We start from the raw sequence: 16,102 nt of genomic DNA, 5'->3' as shown, positions 1-16,102 counted from the left end.
GGCAAGAATACACAGAAGAACTATACAAAAAAGATCTTCATGACCCAGATAACCATGATGGTGTGATCACTCACCTAGAGCCAGACATCCTGGAATGTGAAGTCAAATGGACCTTAGAAAGCATCACTACAAATAAAGCTAGTGGAGGTGATGGAATTCCCGTTGAGCTATTTCAAATCCTAAAAGATGATGCTGTGAAAGTGCTGCACTCAATATGCCAGCAAATAGGGAAAACTCAGCAGTGGCCACAGGACTGGAAAAGGTCAGTTTTCATTCCAATCCCAAAGAAAGGCAACGCCAAAGAGTGCTCAAACTACCGCACAATTGCATTCATCTCACACTCTAGCAATGTAATGTTCAAAATTCTCCAAGCCAGGCTTCAACAGAACGTGAACTGTGAACTTCCAGAGGTTCAAACTAGATTTAGAAAAGGCAGAGGAACCAGAGATCAAATTGCCAACATCCATTGGATCATCAAAAAGGCAAGAGAGTTCCAGAAAAGCATCTACTTCTGCTTTATTGACTATTCCAAAGCCTTTGACTGTGTGGATCACAACAAACTGTGGAAAATTCTTAAAGTGATGGGAATACCAGACCACCTGACCTGCCTCCTGAGAAACCTATATGCAGATCAGGAAGCAACAGTTAGAACTGGACATGGAACAACAGACTGGTTCCAAATTGGGAAAGGAGTACATCGAGGCTGTATATTGTTACCCTGCTTATTTAGCTTACATGCAGAGTACATCATGAGAAACGCTGGACTGGATGAAGCAAAAGCTGGAATCAAGATTGCCAGATTAAATATCAATAACCTCAGCTACACAGATGACACCACCCTTCTGGCAGAAAGTGAAGAACTAAAGAGCCTCTTGATGAAAGTGAAAGAGGAGAGTGAAAAAGTTGGCTTGAGGCTCAACATTCAGAAAACTAAGATTACGGCATCTGGTCCCATCACTTTATGGCAAATAGATGGGGAAACAATAGAAATAGTGACAGGCTTTATTTTGGGGGGCTCCAAAATCACTGCAGATGGTGACTGCAGCCATGAAATTAAAAGACGCTTGCTCCTTGGAAGAAAAGTTATGACCAACCTAGACAGCATATTAAAAAGCAGAGACGTTACTTTGCCAACAAAGGTCCATCTAGACAAAGCTATGGTTTTTCCAGTAGTCATGCATGGATGTGAGAGTTGAACTATAATGAACGCTGAGCGCCAAAGAATTGATGCTTTTGAACTGTGGTGTTGGAGAAGACTCTTGAGAGTCCCTTGGACAGCAAGGAGATCCAACCAGTCCATCCTAAAGGAAATCAGTCCTGAATATTCATTGGAAGGACTGATGCTGAAGCTGAAACTGCAATACTTGGGCTACCTGATGTGAAAAACTGACTCACTGGAAAAGACCCTGATGCTGGGAAAGATTGAAGGCAGGAGAAGGGGACGACAGAGGATGAGATGGTTGGATGGCATCACTGACTCAATGGACATGAGTTTGAGTAAACTTCAGGAGTTGGTGATGGACAGGGAGGCCTGGCGTGCTACAGTCCATGGGGTCACAAAGACTTGGACATGACTGAGCAACTGAACTGAACTGAACTGAACTGAGGCAGTGTGCCTAGTAGTTCTTTCATTAAATCCATTTACATTTTAAATGGGGAGTTTTATTGAAAGAGCATTTAGTGCATTAAAGGAAATGCTTCCTGGGTAGCTCAAATGGTAGAGAATTCTCCTGCAGTGCGGGAGACCTGTGTTCAATTCCTGGATCAAGAAGATCCCCTGGAGAAGGGAGTGGCAACCCCTCCAGTATTCTTGTTGGGAAATCCCATGGATAGAGGAGCCTCGTGAGCTACAGTCCATGGGGTCGCAAAGAGTTGGACACGACTCAGCAACTAACACACACATACACAAAGAAGTGCACTGTTATGGAAATCCAGGGATCAGAACTATAGTCTGTCTGGAGCAGTTGGAGGTGCTACTACCTGAGCATTTGGGTTCAGGGAAGCTTCAGGGACTTCAGCGGGAGCTTGTGGGTAATATCAATGAATGTGATAGTAAGGGGGTTTCTCAGGTGGCTCAGCGTTAAAGTATCTGCCTGCCAATGTAGGAGACACGGGTTTGACCCCTAGTCAGAAATATCCCCTGGAGAAGGAAATGGTAACCCACTCCACTGTTCTTGCCTGAAAAACTCATGGACAGAGGAGCCTAGTGGACTATAGTCCATGAGGTTGCAAAAGAGTCAGACACTGCCTAGCGACTAAACAGCAGCAACAGTGATAGTAAGAGCATTTATCAAGTGCTTTCTGTGTGCCAAGCACTATTACGTTTTTCATTCAGGCCTCATAACCACCCAGTTAGATAAAAACCACCCTTTACACAAAGGAGCAAATAAAAGCACACAGGGTAAAGGACTTGCCCAAGATTACACAGCTGGTACATAGCAGAGCAAAGTTCTAAAGAACTCATACTCATACTCATACTCATACTACACCAATAACATGACTCAGTGAATCACTTCCTATTGGCTTCTCACTGTTCCTGCCACAGCCATGTGTCTGCCTGTGTGTTGTTTTTTTTTTTTCTCCATTTTTTAGTTTCTCCTTGTTCTTTGGATTGGCATAATTATAACCTTAGCTTGCTTATGGCTCCTCAATGTTCACATCTCACACTGTAGCCTTTCTCTACGTATGTGTTGAAGTTGTGAACTTATAATTCTCATTTTCTCTGCAGTTTCTAATTTAAATTCCTGGTACAGTGCCTCTCTTTGGAGAGCAGTTTTCCATGCCAGACCACCTCAGAGATTACTGCTATCCTCAGGTCAGATCAAGGATCCATCCTTAGTTGAACTGGCTATGCTTGTGGGTAAGGATCAGAAGAAAGGAGGGTGATATGGAACTAAGTATGGCTGCTTAGAGAATTTTCCTTCTGGAGAAGCTACAGAAACAGGCAGACCCCAAATAACCTTAGGTAGATGACTTCATCTCTACACTGTGTCCTCACCTGTAAACCAATCCCTTCTTAATAGAGTGGTTGTAAAATTAAATGAAATAACACATGTAAGGTACTTTGCAACAGCAATGACTTAATACCCAAGAACTGTTTTAAAAAGTTATTTATCATTATAACTATTAAAAATTGTTTTAAAGGAAGGAATACTATTGCTTTTCAACCAAATTGCTTTTCTAAGTAAAACCATATACTAGATTAAATTCTATAAAGTCATTTATTATAAAATATAACCAGAACCTGAAATTCATTTTTGTATGTTTTAACTGGATTTCTCTGTATGTCAAGTACTTCCTGCCTGTTCCATTTCAAAGAAATGTAGCTGTCTCACCACCATTCCCAAATAATATTGCTCTTCACTTCTTAACATATTCATCAAATCAAAGGGGCACCAAAGTCCTGTAAGCTTTTCATCTCTGTCTTCTGCCATGTGGAAAAGGAATGGGGACAGAGTTTCAATTTTAGAAGATGGAAAGAGTTCTGCAGATAGATAGTGGTGATGGTTGTACAACAGTGTGAATATATTTAACGCCACTGAACTGTGCACTTAAAAATGGTTTTAGTGGGACTTCCCTGGTGGTCCAATAGACAAATATCTGCCTTCCAATGCATGGGTGTGGGTTCAATCCCTGGTCGAGGAACTAAGATCCCACACGTGGCCGGGCAACTAGGCCCATGCACCATAACTAGAGAGAAGTCAGCTTGTCGCAGCTGAGACCCAGTGCAGCCAAAAAATAATAAATGAGTATTTTTATTTATTGTGATTATTTTTATTTTATGTGTATTTTACCACAGTTTTAAAAGTCTAAAAAAAAGAAAAGAGTATAGAACTTGCCCACATTTTTACTAACCATTTGGTTTTTTTAAATGTTTGAGTTCAATGACCTTATTGAGTCTCTAATGTTCATTTTGTTTATCTCCATGTCAATCTCTTACATCCCTGTATAGTTTGTTTTTACCCAGAAACCTTTTGTAATGAAAAGTACACTGAAAAAAAAGCCACTTCATTGACTTTGAGCTATTTCCAAATAGTAACTGAAATTCTTAATTGTTCTTTACTTTGAATGGTATTTATTTTTAACTTGTGTAAGTATATCTAACACTTGAAACTACATGGTTGTATTATCATTTTTTAATAATTTAATTTATTTATTTATAGCTGTGCTGGGTCTTCGCTGTGAACGGGCTTTCTCTAGTTGTGATGGGAGGGCTTCTCATTGCAGTGGTTTCTCTTGCTGCCAAGCACCAGCTCTAGGGAGCACAGGCTTCAGTAGCTGCAGCTTGTGGGTTCAGTAATTGTGGCTCCCGGGCTCTAGAGCACAGGCTCAATGGTTGTGACGCACGTGCTTAGTTGCTCTGTGGCAAGTGGGATCTTCCTGGATCAGGAATCGAACCCGTGTCTCCTGTATTGGCAGGCAAATTCTTTACCACTGAGCCACCAGGGAAGCTCCTATCATATTGTTAAAGTGCTGCTGCTGCTGCTGCTACTGCTAAGTCGCTTCAGTCGTGTCCGACTCTGTGCGACCCCATAGACGGCAGCCCACGAGGCTCCCCCATCCCTGGGATTCTCCAGGCAAGAACACTGGAGTGGGTTGCCATTTCCTTCTCCAATGCACGAAAGTGAAAATGAAGTCGCTCAGTCGTGTCTGACTCTTAGCGACCCCACGGATTGCAGCCTACCAGGCTCCTCCATCCATGGGATTTTCCAGGCAAGAGTACTGGAGTGGGTTGCCATTGCCCTCTCCGTTAAAGTGCAGGAATACTTAAAAAATACTTTACACTTCTTGTTTTAATGGACAACTCTCAAAATTTAGGAAATTTTGTAGTGAAGTGTTAATACATTTCCCTTCTTTTGTATTTGCATTTTGTTATAAATTGAACATTCATAATCATTTGAAACTTGGCGCATCACAACTTAAGATGTACAACTTATATTTATCTAAATCTTTTATAATTATCTAGAATTAGCTAGCATCTTGAAGTTTCATGTTTGTTTTTTAGAAGCTGTTCTTTAAATTATATGTAATTAAATGGCATAACACATGTAATTGCTAAAGCTAAAATACTTGTTTTAGAGTATATAATATGGTAATTATTGATTTCACTGAAATATTTCTAATTGATTGCTTTTTCTTATAGAAGTAAAACCATGCTCTTGGCAAGAATTCAAACTCTAAAGAATTGTTTATGGGAAAGAATTGAAATTATTTTTCTGTCTACATCCCACCCCAGCACCCTCCCTAGAAATAATGTTAACAGCTCTTTGTGTATTTTCTAGAAATTTTCTGAAAATTAATGAATGGGTAATTCTTTATTGGCTTCCTGAAGTTTGCTCTCCACACCTTTGTTCTACTCTCTTAGAAAAAAACAAAGGCTTTTTGGGGTGAGGTGGCGGAAGTCAACTCTGACATATTAATGTCTGCTTCCTTTTGTTTTCATTGTACCTACTATATTTTTGCCCATCTTTTGCATTCAACTTTTAAAAAGTTGCTTTGTTTTAGGTATGTCTCTGAATAGATCTTGAATTGTGTTTTGTTATATGATATAATCTGACAGCTTACTCATTCTACCTTCCACCTTCTTTTTCCCTTCCCCTCCCTGCAGATTTTATGTATAGTGTCTACATTGTCAGAGCATATAACATTTATTTTCTGTTCCGTTACACTAGTTCTCCCTTTTGTCTTTAGTATTATACTTGTACTTGTTAGACTCAGTACGCATTACTAATCCTCTCACTACCCATTTCCTACTTTTATTGTCTGTCATTTGTTTTCTAGTAGAGTCCTCAAAGCTTAGAAGAACAATATTCCCTGATGAGTTCTTGCGTTTCTAGAGTTTGTTGCCTTAAATATTTCAATCACTGCTTGACTGGGCATAAAAATCACTACATCATGCTTTCTTTCCTTGAGGATTTTTAGAGAGTAGCTCCACAGTCTTCAGGAGTTAAGGGTGGCCATGGAGAGAGCTGAGGCCAACATAATTCTTTTAATGACTTGATCTGGAAAAGAAGATGTTTTCCAGTTGTTGAGTACTGGGTTCTCCATGTGTTTATCAGATCAAGGTTCTTGAATGTGCTGTTCAAAAATTCCTGGGGAATGGGGACTTTTGGTGTAATGGGTGTAGAGTTTAAGTTTTGCAAGATAAAAAGAATTTTGGAGATTGGTTGTACGATAATGTGGGAGATTGGTTCTACGATAATGTGAACGTTTTAATACTTCTGAACTGCAGCCTTAAAAATAGTTAAAATAGTTAAGTTTTAGATTATGTGTATTTTACCACAATTTAGAAAAAGATTCCTGGTTTAAAAAAAAAACACTTCCTGGTAAATTATTCATTTTATCATTATTTTATGACTCTTTATTCCTTGCAGTGTTTTTTTGTCTAAGGGTCTTATTTTGTTTGCTATTAATATAAGTGTGCCAGCTTTCTTATGTTTAGTATTGCTTGGTATGTCTTTCTTTACTTTCAGCTGTCTGCATCCTTATTTTTGTCCTATGTAAGACTTTTAAATATCAGATAGTTGGATTTTTGTGTAGATATAGTTTCTTACATCCAGTTTGAGAACTTGTCTTTTAATTAGTGAGTTTAGTCCCGTTTATATTTTCTCTTATTATTGATACATTGGAATTTGTTTCTGTTTTACACATCCTATTGACTGTGCTTTTCCTAGGTTTCTTTTTCTCTTTCTACTTTCCATTTACCAATCCTGTTTTCTTTATCTTCTTTTTTCCCTTTATTTCCTTTTCTACTCCTGTTCTGATATTGTTTACTCTTATATTTTTAGCACATTTTTCTTGCCTAAAGTTAATCAGCTGAACAGTTGTTAATCTCCTGAACAATACAAGGGCCTCAGAATGATTTCATACCCTCTCTTGCCTTACACATGTGTTCTTATCCTCTGGTATTTAATTTCCATTTTATTTCTTCAACTCTAAAAGTGGTTGTCATGGTGGTCATTACTGTTATAATAATTACTACTTCATATAGTCATTTCCTGTTTAGCTTTACCCACATATTTAGCAATTCTTACCATTGCCTCATGTACTTTATTCCTTACTTCTGGATTCAGTTTCCTTCTTCCTGAAATGAAATTACCTTGTTTTGTTTTCTTTTAGTAGTTCTCTCGGTAAAGAATCATTGCCAAAAGTAAACCATGTTTGTTTTTCCTCTTCAATAATCACTTGGTCAGAAACAAACTATTTTCATTGCTTTCTCTTTTCTCTTGTCATGTTGAAGGATATGCTATTGATTTAATTCTCATTTCTTTTTAGGTAATATCTTCCCTATAATTGGTTTTAATTTTATTGTTATATTCACTAGTTTGTTTTAGATTCCACATATAAGTAATATCATGTAGTGTTTGTCTTTCTCTTTTTGACTTATTTCACTAAGCATAATATCCTCCAGGTTCATCCATGTGTTGTAAATGGCAAAATTTCCTTCTTTTTAATGACTGAGTAGTATTCCATAGTGTGTGTGTATATCTCACATCTTCTTTTTCCATTCATCTCTTGATGGACATTTTGGTTGCTTGCATATCTTAGCTATTGTAAATAATACTGCTGTGAACATTGGTGTGCATATATCTTTTCAAATTAATGTTTTTGTTTTCTTTGGATATATACTCAGAAATGGAATTGCTGGATCATATGGTGGTTCTGTTTTTAGTTTTTTGAGGAACCTCCACACTATTTTCCATGGTAGCTGCATCAATTTACATTCTCACCAAATGTGTACAAGGGTTCCCTTTTCTCCACATCCTCATGAATAACAAATTATTTGTGGTCTTTTTTGGTGATAGCTATTCTGACAGGTGTAAGGTGATTATCTCATTGTGGTTTTGATTTGTATTTCTCTGATGGTTAATGATGATGAGCATCTTTTCATGTGCCTGTTGACCATCTGTATGTCTTTGGAAAAAACCTGATTCTTCAGGTCTTCTATTTTTTTAACTGGGCCTTTTTTTTTTTTTGATACTGAGTTGTATGAGCTATTTATATATTTTGGATATTAACCTTTTATCACCAATATCATTTTAAAATATTTTCTGCCACTCAGGTTATCTTTTGTTTTGCTGATGGTTTCCTTTGCTATGCAAAAGATTTTAAATTTAATTAGGTTCCATTTGTTCATTTTTGCCTTTGTTACCTTTGTTTTAGGAGACAGATCCAAAAAATATTGCTATGATTTATTAATGTCAGCAAGTGTTCTACTTATGTTCTCTAAGTTTTATGATTTCTTACATTTAGGTCTTTAATCCATTTTGAGTTTATTTTTGTACATGGTGTGAGAAAATGTTCTAATTTCGTTCTTTTACATGTAGTTGTCCAGTTTTCCCAGCACCACTTATTGAAGAGACTGTCTTTTCTCAATTGTATATTCTTGTTTCCTTCATCATAGATTAACTGACCATAAGTGTGTGGGTTTATTTCTGGGCTTTTTTTCTGTTCCATTGATCTGTGTGTCTTTGTTGCCAGAATCATACTGTTTTGATTACTGTAGTTTTGTAGTATAGTCTGAGGTCAAGGCATGTGGTACCTCCAGCTCTATTCTACTTTCTGAAGATTGTTTTGGCTCTTCAGGGTCTTTTGTGTTTCCATGCAAGTTTTATAATTATTTGTTCTAGTTCTGTGAAAAGTACCATTGATATTTTGATAGGGATGCCCTTGAATCTATAGATAGTTTTGGTATTTTATCTTTGTCTTTGGTGTTGTCCCGTTTCACTGACATGATCTAAGTATAAATTTAGTGTTATTTGCTCTGTTAGAATTCGTGCTTTTTGTCTCTCATTAATTCTGGACATATTCTACATGTCTTCAAATATTCTCTCCCCTGGTTTTTCTAATCTGTTCTTCAGCAATTCTGTTAGATATATGTTAGATGTATTTATCCTGTTCTCTGTTGTTTAACCTCATTTTCATATTTCACCTCTTTGCCTCTTTGTGATGAATTTTTGATAATTTCTTCAGCTCTGTTTTCTAATTCATTCTTTTATCTCCTGAGCTAATCTTATGTCACCTACTTAGTTTTTAATTTCAGTGACTTCTTTTTCATTTTTGTCTGTTTTTTACTCACTGTACCTTTTTCAGTCTTTTGTTTTCAGTTCCTCCTTTAATAAAGTATTAAGTATACTTATTTAATAGATTTATTTCTAGTATTCTTCTGCTAGAGGAGGTATACTCCTGCTGTTTTATATCTTGTAATTCTCACTCATAATAGATTGATTATTCCCTGCATATTTTAGTTTTGGATTGTGAGCTTATCTTTAGTAGGGTTTTGTCTCTTGAATCCTGGCAGGTAGGATGGAGGGTGTGTCCCTCCAGGGTGTTTTTCTGTTGTTCTGCTGATATTCTGTGTTCTGAATGTCACAAGTTTGTAGCTAATTTTGAGTTAATGTCTCAGCTTGGAAGTTCTTAGATCATGTGCATAGGGTAAATCCAAATCCCAAACTTGATGAGGACAGGCACCTTTGTTCCATCCACCTGTGAAGCAACAGAGCTGCATTTACTAATCGGTTTGTCCATCCGACTCACAGAAAAAAAAACAGTCCTTTGTCTACTATAGTATCTTCATCTCATTTACAGGCCCAGCAGCTACCCAAGCACATCGCCTCTATTGCCCCTTCTCCTATGTGAGGTGTAGGTGACTGTCAACCACAAGAGCCTCAGAGAGCCTCAGATGTCTGTAGGTCACTTTGATACATAAAAGCCATGGCATCTTTTTCCCACCAATCTTTTATACTTTGCTAGTCACCCCAACCCAGATTCAGTCCCATCCAGTAATGGAAGCACCACACAACATTACCCAGTAATGTTAACTCTCTTGTTCCCAAGGAAACTGTGCTGTGTAAAACCGAGGTCACCCCCAGGCTGGCCTGGTGATAACCCTTTACTCACAGATTTCAAGTTCTTTTGCCCTGCCTAGCCATTCTAATCATTCTGTTATCAAGATTGACTCCCAGCTCACTCCACAGGTATCCACAGGCTGTCATCCTTTGCTTCTAACTCTGGTAATTCATTTTACTTCTTTGAGAGTTTAGTTAGCTCTCGATTTGAAAGGATGCTTACCCTACCTTATCAAGCATTTGTTGATACTTTTAGCATTTCTAGGTGTTGGTAGCAAATTTTCAGATTATCTACTTCAAAATATTATATTAGAAAAAAGTGCGAAACTACTCAAACAGCCTGAGTTCAAATTCTAACACCTCTTTCCAGCCATATAATCTTTTGCAAGGTACTTGTCCTCTGTGAACTTTCTCTAAGCACAATGTGGGGAATTAGTATTTACCTTAAGGGGTTGTTGTGAGATTTAGTTATTATCAAGGGTAAAGCTCAAACACCCTTAACATGGTTTACAAAGTTCTGATCAGGCCTCTGCCAAAGTCTTCAGCCCCTTCTCACACTTCCCAGACGTGCTCCAGTATAATAAACTACTTACACATCCTAAATTGTCCTTCTTCTCTCTAATCTTCCAAGACTTCATACATAGTGTTCCTTTTTTCTGAACACTCTCCTCCTTGTCTGGCCCTTCTAACTATTCTTACTAATCCTTTGTACCTCAGCTTAGATATCAGTTTCTCCAGGAAGTTGTCCCCACTGATCCCCAAGCCTGGGTTAGGTCCAGTGAGAGTTGCATGTGCTCCTGTAACACCTTGCATTTGTCTCTTGTAGCACTCAGCCTGTTTACTTGTCTGAGCATTACTTGAGAGGAAGGATTTTTGACTCTTTTGTTCACTCTTATATCCCCAGCTTCTAACAGAGAGCCTGGCACACAGCTCAATACATGGCAGCTATTCTTTTTATCAGCACCTTCATCTGTCATAATGCTCAAATATCTGGTTGTTGTATAAATAACTCGTTAGTATGCCAAGAAGCTTAGAGTTAAGTTACAAGACTGACAAGGGCATGTATTGTTTCAGAGTCACCTTTTAGGCCTTTGTTTTTTTATTTATTAAATCAATCACCCTTTTCATACTAGGAATTAACCCAAGAGTGTGATGAAAAGAAATCCCAATATGATAGCTGTGCCGCAGGCCTTGAAAGCAATCGGTCCAAATTAGAACAGGTAAGAAGATAGTTCTTATTTTAACAACCTAGCAGAAAACTGACTTTGTATGCATGTTTTCACTACACCAGTGTCAGGAGATTCCCAGATCTTTACCCTCATGCCTTGAGTCTGTCTCCCAAGCTGCAGAGATTTTTATTTCTTCAAACTTTATGTACACACCCTAAATTCTCATCTGCACCCCTACTGCCAGATTCCAGGCCCCATCATGTCTTTCCTTGACTACCACAGTAACCTACAACCTCCTCTCCCCTACCACACTTGCCTTTCTAAAGTTTATTCTCCATAGAGCAGCCAAAGAAACCGGTACAACACTTAAACCACCTTCTACCAGCTTCCTGTTGCACTTAAAATCTAACTTCAAAACTTTAGTTTTCAAGACCCTACCTGCTCCATGAACTTCATATCTACATGCTCTCCTCCTCACCCACAGACCCCAGACACACTAGCCTTCTTGTACTTCAAACAGGCCAAGCTTGTTTTCTCCTCAGGGGCAGATTTGCGTATATTCTTCTCTCTCTGGGATACTCTACCACCAGCTCTTTGCCTTTCTCTCTCCTTTTCTTTCACCTTTTAGGTCTCAGCCTAAGTGTTACTTGCCTCCTAGAGGTCTTCTCTAATCATCTGTCTAACTTCACCCACTCAGTACCCCTATCACATTGTACTGCAGAATTTTCTTCATAGCACTTACTCCATCTGAAACTGCCTTCATTACACATTTCCTTGTTTGTATCTGTCGCCTCTACTTGAATGAGAGCAGGGACCTGTCTTGTTCACTTCTCTGTCCCCAGCCCCTAGCACAGAGCTGGGCACACAGTAGTTACTTAATAAATAACTGAACTTACAGGTTGTAGAGTGGTATGCATGGTCTCTAGAAAAGATTGCAACCTAGTCTGTTACAATAAAGTTTTGGCACAGAAAAGGAAATAGAAATACTCTGATAGTATTTCTTTTTTGTACATTTGGTTATCCTTTCTGTATCTAATTATTCTTTCGATAATATTACCCATTTAAAATTATGTTTTAGGAAGTCAGAGGGCTCCGTGAGGAGTGTCTTCAAGAAGAAAGTAGATACCATTATACAAATTGTATGATTAAGGTAAGACAAAGAAAATTGGATCAGAAACTTTTCTGAGATTTTTCTGTATCAAGGACTTAACCTAAAACATAGTCTTTCCATTTAGAACCTAGAAGTACAACTTCGTCGTGCTACTGATGAAATGAAGGCGTATGTCTCCTCTGATCAACAAGAAAAAAGAAAAGCAATTAGGCAAGTAATTTTGTTGTTTTTATATTGAGTTACTTAATGTTTTCATCTACAGAAGATAAGATGGAATTATACAGAGTACCTAAATAAGCAAATAGTAAGATATTATTTAGAATTAAATCTTGTTGAACATCCTCTGGGTAGTACAGTCCTCCTGACTAAGTAAGAATACATATAATTTTTCTTGTTTGCTTGCTTACTTTTTATTGTGGCAAAAGACATATAACATAAAATTTGCCATTTTAACCATTTCTAAGTGTATAATCAGTTGTATTCATTACATTCAAAATATTATGCAACCATCACCACTATAGATTACCAAAACGTTTTCATCACCTGAAACAGAAACTCTTATAGCCATTAAGCCACTTAATCCCTGTTATCCCCTCCTCAGGAATACATAATGGGCTTCCCAGGTGGTGCAATGGTAAACAACCCGCCTGCCAATGCAGGGGACACAAGAGATGCAGGTTCGATCTCTCGGTTGGGAAGATCCCTTGGAGTAGGAAATGACAACCCACTCCAGTGTTCTTGCCTGGAAAATTCCATGGACAGAGCAACCTGGAAGGCTATAGTCCATGGGGTCACAAAGAGTCAGACACAACTGAGTATGTATGCATGTAGGATTACATATAATTTCATAGTTGCTTTTTTATAAGCACTAAGCTTGGTCTATTTTTAAAGTCCCACATGGCCTGGACTCTGGTCATTGGTGTGCTCATTGTTGCAGTGTGAGCAGCTGCACTTCAGCTAGAAATTCTGTGATTGCAGAGTGCCAGCCTTTAAAACAAAGAATGTATAAATACTACTAGTCCTTATATGGTGATTTTTTTCTTTTTGTAATCCTAGCATACTATAACATAATAAATGCTGCCTTAAAAATACGTTTATAGTTGAATTGCTAGCTTTGAAAAAAATGCAGTAGTGAACAAGATAAACTTTCTTTGCCCTTTATCACAATTCAAATGTTTTGCTTTTAGCATTCAGTAAGAACTCAAATGAAGTGTAGGATTCACATTTATTCAAGATTGCTGTTGAGATTTTTAGTAGCTTATACTTTGATATTCATGACTCAATAGACATGAGTTTGAGCAAACTCAAGGAGATAGTGAAAGATGGGAAAACCTGGCATGCTGCAATGCATGGGGTTACAAAAAGTCCGACATGTCTTAGCAACTGAACAACAACAGTACATTGATATTATAAAAAGGAATCTAAGAAATAGAATATTTTGAAGAGCCTAAATTTTTTAATATAATGCAAGCCAGACTGAAAATATCCTATAAATAAGATATTATTTTTAATACTCTAGCATATTAAACATACTGAATGTATTTATTCAAATTCTTTTATTGCATGTAAATTTTGCTCATTAAATCTGTATAGTCAATACTAATGTTCACTAATGTGAGAAGTTAATTTTGTTCTTGAAAAATAAAAGTTTTAGAAATTGTTTCTTTTCTTCCAAAGTTATCAATATAATTAGTAAAGAAGGAAACATTGCTCCTCAGCTATTGGTTTTCTGATCTGTTTTCTAGATAGGTATTCCTCTTCATCGTTTTTATTTATTTATTTTTTAGCCACACAGTGCACCATGTGGGATCTTAGTTTCCCAACTAGGGATGGAACCAGTGCCCGCTGCATTGGGAGTGAGAAGTCTTAACCACTGGACTTCCAGGGAAGTCTCCATTATTTTAAAAATGGTTGTAAATCTTTACCATTCTTCAGTTTTCCAATAGAAAAACATTGCACCCTGACTAGGGAAGTACATGATAAGAATATTTAGAAATAAAATAGAGTTATACTCTAAACTCACTGATACATATTTAAAATTTATTACTAGTGTAGACACAATATTTTTGATGTCATTTCATTTTCTACTTTTATGGCACTTTCTGGTAAGGCCAAAGGTCTAAGAAATCAGCTTGTTTTTGAAAGATCACCTGTAAAATGTAATTTTATTTAAAGAGGCAGCATGTTATATATCAAAGTACTAGAAAGGGACTCAATAAAATTTTGTTTCTAACCTGATTTTTCCAGTTCCTAGTTTTGTGACCTTGGGTAAATCATTTTTTCATCTATAAAATAAAGAGAACAATATATGCCACAGGAGCTCAAGTTCAATGTAATGTTTGCAGCAGTATTTTGGAAATGATATAGTATGAGTTCCTGAAGAGTGAGGACCCTGTCTGTCCCTGTTTTCTTCTTGAAATCCCAGGGCATGCTTGGTATAGAACAGGTGCTCTGTAATTACTACTTGAATAAATCAATTGAATAAAATTACATATTAGTGTCATGAGCATGCACCTATTGATTTCTTGATAAAATAGAAATGGAAATCCTAAAACAATTTGGACATTCCTCAGACCTGGGGTAATAAATGAATTATTTAAAGTTGTCTTAATTATAACCATACATTATTCTGAGTAATATGTCATTTATATCCTCTGAACTGTTTTTCATTGGAGAGCTAGAAAGGCAAATAACATTGACTTAGTGTCTCATAAATTTTATGGCAAAATGAAGGTTCATCCAGACTGGGTCTGTTCCCTTTCGCTTTTATTCTTGTGAACAAATTCTGCCTTCACTTCATCTCTGTAAGGACTCCAGGTACTTCTGACTGCCATTCTTTCTGTTCTAAAGACATTAACCTCCCTTTTTTACAAAAATGCAAATCTTTCTTCACTTAAGCTGCTAGAGTTTGTCTTTATGGTTTATGGTTTCTTAGATTCCCAATTTTGTGTTATGTAATTTCTTCTCAAGTACTGCTGTGTAGCTTTTCACAGAAGTATAGTCTTTTTCCATACAAATTTGAGGTCTGAAGTTTCTCTTCTTATCATTGGTTCCATTATCCTCATTATTCAGTCTTTGTCCTTAACACTTTAAATCTCATTTTTTGTCTTAAAATATAATTATACTTTTGTTTAAAAATACCATATGATACTATTTATATTATTTACATTAAAATTTATATTTTTTTAGCTTACAAAAGAAATATTTATAAAAACAAAAAGTAACCATTATCAAGTATAGTCCACAAAAATTAAATGTTGTCTACATTGCCATACCTCATTTATCTAGAATTCTGTCCAGTTTAGTGTTTATAAATCTACCTCATTCTTTTTTCACTACTCTGTATTATTCCTTTGAATGGATGTACCATAATTTATTTAAACATTTCCTCATCTATCAACATTTAGTTGGTTGTAGATTTTTACTCGGAGAAGGCAATGGCACCCCACTCCAGTACTCTTGCCTGGAAAATCCCATGGACAGAGGAGCCTGGTAGGCTACAGTCCATGGGGTCGCTAAGAGTCAGACATGACTGAGCGACTTCACTTTCACTTTTCCCTTTCATGCACTGGAGAAGGAAATGGCAACCCACTCCAGTATTCTTGCCTGGAGAATCCTAGGGACGGCAGAGCCTGGTGGGCTGCCGTCTATGGGGTCGCACAGAGTCGGACACGACTGAAGCGACTTAGCAGCAGCAGCAGCAGCAGATTTTTACTAGTGTAAGCAATGGTGAAGTGAATAGTCTTTGCTTTTATTTTTATTAAGTTTTAAGAGTTTTTCTGTAGGAAGGCTTCATAGAAGTTGGATTCAGGGTTCAGTTCAGTTCAGTTCAGTCGCTCAGTCGTGTCCGACTCTTTGCAACCCCATGAACCGCAGCACGCCAGGCCTCCCTGTCCATCACCAGCTCCCTGAGTCCACCCAAACCCATGTCCATCGAGTCGGTGATGCCATCCAGCCACCTCATCCTCTGTCGT

General features: G+C 37.4%; 1 protein-coding gene and 1 long non-coding RNA gene across 25 annotated transcripts in view; one reads left to right on the top strand and one right to left on the bottom strand.

Moving 5' to 3' along the window:
• IFT81 (intraflagellar transport 81) overlaps positions 1-16,102 on the top strand; it is a 253,133-nt gene that overhangs the window by 190,004 nt on the left and 47,027 nt on the right. For 12 of the 24 annotated variants that reach the window (XM_081540013.1, XM_081540022.1, XM_081540024.1 and 9 more), the window contains 3 exons: positions 10,982-11,068; positions 12,096-12,167; positions 12,253-12,338. In XM_081540013.1, the coding sequence (XP_081396139.1) occupies positions 10,982-11,068; positions 12,096-12,167; positions 12,253-12,338 (245 nt within the window). Of the gene's footprint in view, positions 1-10,981; positions 11,069-12,095; positions 12,168-12,252; positions 12,343-16,102 lie in introns of all 24 variants that reach the window. The other 12 variants (XM_081540014.1, XM_081540025.1, XM_081540019.1 and 9 more) reach the window with 1 other exon arrangement.
• Positions 6,746-10,527, bottom strand: LOC145525924 (uncharacterized). Its single transcript, XR_014068503.1, has 2 exons — positions 10,442-10,527; positions 6,746-9,486 (listed from the first exon to the last, which is right to left on the bottom strand). It is a non-coding gene; the product is annotated as an uncharacterized LOC145525924 (long non-coding RNA).

Source organism: Giraffa tippelskirchi, chromosome 11, assembly GCF_054371585.1.
Source record: "Giraffa tippelskirchi isolate mGirTip1 chromosome 11, T2T-mGirTip1v1.2.pri, whole genome shotgun sequence".
Lineage (NCBI taxonomy): Eukaryota > Metazoa > Chordata > Mammalia > Artiodactyla > Giraffidae > Giraffa > Giraffa tippelskirchi.
The sequence above is the reverse complement of the archived record's forward strand: the minus strand, read 5'-3'. Positions and strand labels throughout refer to the sequence as shown.